The 7344-nt window shown below is 40.0% G+C and overlaps 1 protein-coding gene across 1 annotated transcript in view; it reads left to right on the top strand.

The window, feature by feature from the left end:
* LOC139660424 (TBC1 domain family member 12-like) overlaps positions 1-6174 on the top strand; it is a 15355-nt gene extending 9181 nt beyond the window's left edge. The window contains exons 10-11 of the mRNA XM_071538568.1: positions 451-709; positions 2271-6174. Coding sequence (XP_071394669.1) covers positions 451-709; positions 2271-2342 — 331 coding nt within the window. The 3' untranslated portion in view covers positions 2343-6174. The remainder of the gene's footprint in view (positions 1-450; positions 710-2270) is intronic.
* Positions 6175-7344: the final 1170 nt, after the last annotated feature.

The following is a 7344-nucleotide window of genomic DNA, read 5'->3' as shown; positions in this document are numbered from 1 at the left end:
GGCAGTTTTGTGTTTATATGTGTGGTATTTATTCAGTTTGGGAAATCCCACGATCTCTAGAGAGCATTAGCTCAAGTTGGCTGGCTGACTCAACAGGGACTAGAAATCGTCTCTGTTGCAGGTCGTTACTAAGGCTCCGCCTACTTGCTGGAGTAGTAAACTAGGTTCCATTACATAGGAGTCTACTGACGTGACTGATAATAATAACCAATGATGACAGTAAAGCACAGCCTCCCGCGTAATATTGCTTAAGTATAAGATAGTTTTGATTTGTTTCACACTTTATTGGTCGCTGCATAATTCCATTTGTGTTATTTCATAGTTTTGAGTCTTTACTGTTATTCTAAAATGTGGGAAATAGTAAAAATAAAGAATAATGTGGTGTGTCCAAACTGTTGACGGGCAGTGTACAGACATATTTCACATACATGTTTGCCTCTCTCTGTGCAGGATCTTCACTCTGTACAGTAAGTCTCTCCCTCTGGACGTCGCCTGTCGGGTGTGGGACGTCTTCTGCCGGGACGGGGAGGAGAGTTTGTTCCGGACCGGTCTGGGGATCCTGCGTCTGTACGAGGACGTCCTGCTGCAGATGGACTTCATCCACATCGCCCAGTTCCTCACGCGGCTGCCGGAGGACCTGCCGGCGCACACGCTCTTCACCTCCATGGCCAACACACACATGATCAGCAGAAACCGGCGCTGGGCACAGGTCAGGGTTCGACCGGGACGTCCCGAGGGTTTCAGAGCAGTAGAGGAAGAGTATTACTAGTTACATTAGAGCAGAGTTAGTGTACTACTGACTAGGCTTGGGCGGTATCCCAAATTTTATATCGCGATACTGTCCCGCCAAAATATTCCGATATATGATATTATCAGGGAGCGGGGGGGTATTTTTTATTAAATTTTATTTATTTATTTGTGTATTTATTTATTTTCCCAGGTTTTTTTTTTGGGGGGGGGGGGTGTTTTATTTTATTTCTTCCAAATTACATCAAATTTCTAGGCTATAATAACAGCCTAGAAATTTGATCTTACTATTTAAGCATTGGAGGAAACAACGGCCATTTGGTGTAATTTTCTCATTCCTGCTATTTTCAGAAAAATGGGCTGATTGTGGAAAAGAGAGCCCACTACAATGAAAAAGGCAAATTTTTTACTTTAAGTATGATTATTATAATTTATTTTTTTTACTATCCTACCACTAGTAGATTATAGATTTAGAAGTTGAAAAGCTTGTACAGTTGTGATCTAAGCAACACATGGTGCCATGTGGGAAATATTGCGATATTCACAAAATATCACGATATTCAATAATATCGAATATCGGCCCAAGCCTACTACTGACTTTGTTTATATTCTGAATCACTGAAGACTTAGTGCTGCGTTTCATTCAAAGCCGGAAGTTAGAATTTCTCACATCTAATGTTATGTCAGTGATATTTGGAAACTCTACCTAGCTAGTTAGCATAAAACATTAGCAACTTTAAGTTCAGCTTTACATTTCAAATTGATATGTTTAACTATTTACCACACAGGTGTTTTGATAGATTTGAGGTCATGCAATGCCGGACATTGAACTTCAGTGTATTTTGATGATTATAAACATATTAAAAGTCGTGTTTACAGTGTACGCCTCCATGTTGATATGACGTCTGATAACTACATCTTGGAAACTTAGAGGTTGAGAAATCTGAATTTCCTACTTGGAATTCCGATGTGAAGAGCCGTGCCGTTGTATGTTTCCTACTAGGAAGTCAGAATTTCTCTGGAATGCAGCATAAAACTGACTGAGCTGTTGTTATAAGGACTGACAGCTGATAGCTACATGTTTTACATATGTTCAAACTAAAGGACAACTAAAGAAAAATCTGTATTTTTAATTACAATATGTTATAAAATTGGGGGGGGGGGAAAGGCCATTTTTCATGTAGTGTAACAGAGACCAGTTTGCAGTTTGTTTTAGTACAAAATGTTTTTGCAGGTTTTCCTGCGGAATGGCAAGTGACATGAAATCATACATATTTGGAAAAACTTTTTGATAAAAATGAAATTTTATTTGTGCATGGATTTCTTCAAGAATGTATATGCAAACTTAATATGGTCTGGGGAGTTAATGTTAGTGATAAAACCATGCTATCAAGTCTACATTTAACCCTAGGCTAGCTTACTGCCTACTGTCACATTGACAGCATTCACATAGTTTTTTAAAGTTATAGTTACAAATGAGATTCAGTGAATCTAATGTTCATTTTTTCTCTGTTTTCCATCAGGTGTTTTCTGCATTGATGAAGGATGGAAATAAAGAGATGGACAAAAGCAGCAGCCCAGCTTTGAGAAGCTAACACTAGCTAACCTGGAAGCCATCTTGCTCGGAACGGCTAGCTGCGAAGGTCGAAGCTAATGCTAGCCCGCCATGAACTTCAAAGGTAACGCTAGCCGGCCATGTTAGTGTTGAAGCTGACATCAGAGGCTAGCTGTGGAGCTTGAAGCTACATAGCCTGAAGCTAAAGTTGGCTAGCCTTGAAGTTAAAATCTCAGTAGAGAGGCTAGCTATGAAGCTTGAAGCAAACGCAAGCCAGCCATGAAGGGTGAAGCTAATGTGAAAGCTAGCTGGATCCAGACCCTCCAGACCCCAGGAGCGGGGCTGGACCTGCGGAGCGAGGCGAGTGTTAACCTGGACCTGCTGCTAGCTTGGCGGAGGAGTGAGAAGATGCTCCAGAGTTTCTTAACATGTGGGTCGGGACCAGGGCAGGACACCAAAGTGGTTGATTCCAAAATTCAACAGCTGTTTCCAGTATTTCACCAGACAAATTACTTTTTGGAAGTATTTCGCTATTTTACCAGCCAACTAGATTTCTAGACTAGAACAGGACTTCTACATGATGTGGTGTGACACCTCCATCAGCTGGGAGGGCAGACGGACTGACAGCCAATCAAAACTGACCAGCGTTTGGCTGATGGTAACTTCCTCCAGGTTGGGACACAAACTGGGTCGCAGACCAGTTTCTGGTGGGTCCACATGACTAGAGCACTAGTCTATTTTCATTAGACCGGGTCTTCTGGGTGAGACGAAATTACTGCATTAGATTTGGGTCTTAAAGGTTCAAGAGCCGCTGCCCCAGACAGAGGGTCTGTGCTCAGTTTTTCGGCACTAATGGAGAGCATTAAGTCCAGTATAATTCTCATAGACTCCAACTCTAATTACGGTGCTAACGTTTTTCTAAAAGTTTCAAAATTGACTTTTGCGGTTTAATTATTAATGTCGATCTTGTGGTTTGGATTTCACAATATTATCCTTTGTGTGTTAAGCTGCTTGTGCGAAGCCCCGGATCCAACATGAATGGGAATCTGCTCTAGCATGGCTGATGCTTGTATACCGGCTGTAGCTAACAAGCTAGTCTTCCACTTAACCTCCCGATTAAGTCCTAGCTTTTTTTTTTATTGCCATCCGTAAGCATTAAAGTAGATACATGGGACGTTTGAGTGGGACTAGTCTGAGGAAGTAAATATTGTGCAAATTGATCTTGACCTCTAAGTTTGTCGGGCATTTTGTACAATGTAGTATCGCTAATCGTTACCAAGGAATAAAAAAAAAAAGTATGATCGTGATTCTTATCAATTATGAGAAGACTAATGACGTAATCAGAGAAACCTTTATTCATTTAGTAACATGTTGTCAGGTGAAAATCTTGTAACTCCAAATCTGGTGATTTTTTATGTTTTTATGGGAATCAAAGTATTCCATGGTTCACTATAGACTGAGAAAATGTCGTGACCTTTGGGCTCAAGAAGCCTTTTCTAAATGTGTTGAATAATTTAAACAAAATTCCATGTTCATCAATCTAAAATTAAGTTTTCCTTTAGGTTCTGAAAAGTTGGCGTTGAAGATGTAAATTTTTCAGATTGTTTTTCCGAGAATCTGGTTGGGCGTTGCACAGGCGCGTCACAACACGGCATTAGCATTAGCAACTGTGGGCACTTTTAACACAGATCAGACCAAGATGAGGATGAAATGAAAAGATTTTGAGTTTATCATCCACCGGCTGCAGTGATGGACGGATGCATAAATTCATAAAGTCGCGTTCAGTATTTTACAAGATGAGTTTTAGAGGTTTTATAGTAGACGAGTCCCTGATAGAGTAGATAAACCTGTCAGTTGTCAGCTGGTGTCTGGTGGCAGTTTCTCCCCCGGTCTGTTTGCTCTGACCTCACTGTTCACTACAGTCGACCTGTAACTTAAATTTCGGGACAGTGAATGAATTTTAGCCTTTTCTGCTGGTGATTCATCTCCAGTGTGACGTGGATTTTATATAAAAAAGATGAAGAGGAGCTAAAAGAAAAGAGTGTCAGCTTTTGATAATGAGTCTGTGCAGGCCCGTGGATGTTGTTTCAGTCATATATAATAACAATAATAATAATAATAATTTGGAAACAGACAAAGTGAAGCAAGAAGATAGTAAACCGAGGAGATATTTGTTCTGTAAATGTGGTGTGAGTGCAGGACCACCGCAGCTTTCAAACAGACTTCCTCTTACAGCTCTTTATATACTACATCAAAAACATCCTAAAACTACACACACCTGAATTAAAGGGGCATTAGGTAATCTATTACCTTTATTTACCTCTTTAAGGAGCTGATCTCCTTCTGGTTCAGCCCTTCCCTTGAGCCACAGTGCTTGAAATGAACATAAACAAGAACAATAATAATAATAATACTTTACTTATATAGCACTTATCAACAAAAGTGCTTCAAACAAACAAAAGGTGATAAAAAAAACACCAAGTTCATCAGATAAAATGTCAGATAAAACAAGTTTACATTCGCATAAATAAAACACAAATACAAGAGAGTAGAGTGATTATAAAAATAACAAAATAACACCGCATCTTTCTTTATTTTGTACTATTTTCCACATTTCAGAATAACAGTAGACATCAAAACTATGAAATAATACAAATGGAATTATGCAGCGACCAAAAAAAGTGTTAAATCAAAACTATCTTATATTGTAGATTCTTTGCATTGATAGAAAGGCAAAGGCTTTGGAAAGAAATTCATACATAGGATCAACTTATTTCAAGCATTTAAACAGAAGCCTTTAGATCAGAATGAAACACACAGAACATTCATACTGACATTTGTACTTATCGCCCCGATAAAACGATCACAGCAGCAGCAGCAAAGACCAAGTTCTCCTCCCTGTCCTGATATTTACACCCTGACTGTACGCTATCAGTGATTAATTGGTGATTGATTGATTATTGGATATGTGCGTTCCGGTCTCCAGGCCGCTCAGTGCTTAACGTTGCCTCCATCTTCTCCTCTCACTTTCTGTTCTAACACTCCTTCATCTCCATCTCATCCCTACCTCTCGATGTCCACACACACACACATACACTACTGATGAAGACTTTCCTAGACAAACTCTCACTACACACACACACACGCACACACACACACACACCAGCAAATGAGTGGGCCTTAACAATGTGGACCAAGCAGCCAGTCTGTAGTGTTGTGTCAGTGTTGACTCTCTGTACTTCCATCTGACTGCAGCCTTTCTGTGAACCTGTTTGGTCGTTAAGGCAGAAAACTCACCGGAGGCGATGAGCAAACCTGGATAGATGGATAGAAGAAGAGGAGGAGGGAGTTGAGGTAGTAAAGAGGAAGAAGAAGAAGAAGAAAGAGGAAGAGAGGCGAGGGAAAGCTGGAGGAGAGTAAAGGGGATTTTATTTATTTACTTTGAACAGATTTTAAAGAGGTGATCCACAAGATTCTCATTTGTTTTTAGTCTCCATCTTTGTCCCTCAGCCTCACTGTGGTGTTTCTGCGCTGCTCTTCCCATAGATCACCTGTCAATCAAACAGTGTGGGCGGAGCTTGATGAGTTTCTCTTTTCTACCCAGTTCTTCTTCTTCTGTTTATTCCAAACAAACCGGGAAACGTAAAAACGCATCACAAGAGCTACCAGGTTGAGATAGAGGGAAGATTTTAACATTTAGGTTTTAAGGTTGCTTCTTCTCCTCTGGTGAGTTTCTCTGCATCACACCAGTGTCAAAACCAAACGACTCCATGACTTCACTCGTAACTCGTAACCTGTGTGTGTGTGTGTGTGTGTGTACAAGTCATCAGTCAGGTCAAAGTTGGCGAATCCGTTGGCAGCAGTGTTGCGTCGGGGCGTATGCGTTTGTACAGAATGTGTGTTTTACCTATCCTTGTTTGTATGAACACACAGTCGGACATGTTCACAAAATGGCTTCGAGTAGAGGCTTGGATTCAGTGAAAGTTCTTATTTTACTGCAAAATGAGCACAAAAACCTGCCAACTTATATTTGTACTGCAAAATAAAACACTTTTTTTGCAGTAAAAGTACAAGTTGGCTGGCTGAATGTTGCTTTACAGTTTTTAAAACATTAAAACAGAGTATTGTTGGTGGAGATCAGGTATTCCCACACACTTGTCTCTTACTTTAAATGAAGGTATCTTTTATTGAGAATACACATAAAACGATTCAGTCTTTTATTGAGAATACATATAAAACGATTCAGTCTTTTATTGAGAATACACATAAAACGATTCAGTCTTGTGGCTTTTCTCAGGTATTTAGGAATTTATCTGAGGAAGGCAGCAAGACTGAAACGTTTTCTCAATAAAAAGGTTTTAATTAATTGCAAGTAAGCAAAGTTTCTTCTCATTTTCTTGATCATACATTCTTAAAAAACCCTGTCCTGAAATACAGAAGGACGTACTTGTTCCCTGACTGAACACTAGTTACACACGCACACTGTGAGAGACTGTCCCGTAACAAAAAGGTTACAGGTTTGATCCCTGCAGCAAGGCACCAAACCCCCCGACCTGCTCACTCACTCCAAATCCGTCTGGATTAGCTAAACGCCTAAAAAAAATATTGTTTTTCCTCACATCACATCCATGTGTTGAGTCAGAAACGTGTGGGAAATGTGTGGAAATTGACCGATATTATGTTCCACAGTAGTGAAAATCCCTCTGTCTGGTTATGTTCTCCTAAACAAACCCCTTTTCATTCAACAAAAAGCATTAAAACTCCTCCAGTGGATCTATGTGCTTGTATACAGGATCAGTATTTCATAACGAATCAGATCTGTCATCTGAACTCAGCACTTTGTGAACATGGTCTGTTGTGTTTTACAGGTACACTAATTATCCTGAGTGCAGTGACGCTCAGTAATGAACTCCAGTTATAAACAGACACACAAAGTGTCTCCTGATCCAGTTTACATCTGATGGTTTTTAATCTGTGACAGAAGTCTGGTCTCCTGATGCAAACCAGACTCTGTCATTCATGTAACTGTGTGAAGTCAGAGC

The sequence above is a fragment of the Centroberyx affinis genome, unplaced genomic scaffold (genome assembly GCF_046629955.1).
Source record: "Centroberyx affinis isolate AG114_WGS23_722 - 3 ecotype Tasmania unplaced genomic scaffold, CSIRO-AGI_Caff_v1 ptg003297l_1, whole genome shotgun sequence".
In the NCBI taxonomy this organism is placed as follows: Eukaryota; Metazoa; Chordata; class Actinopteri; order Beryciformes; family Berycidae; genus Centroberyx; species Centroberyx affinis.
This window is presented reverse-complemented; position numbering and strand designations above follow the sequence as displayed.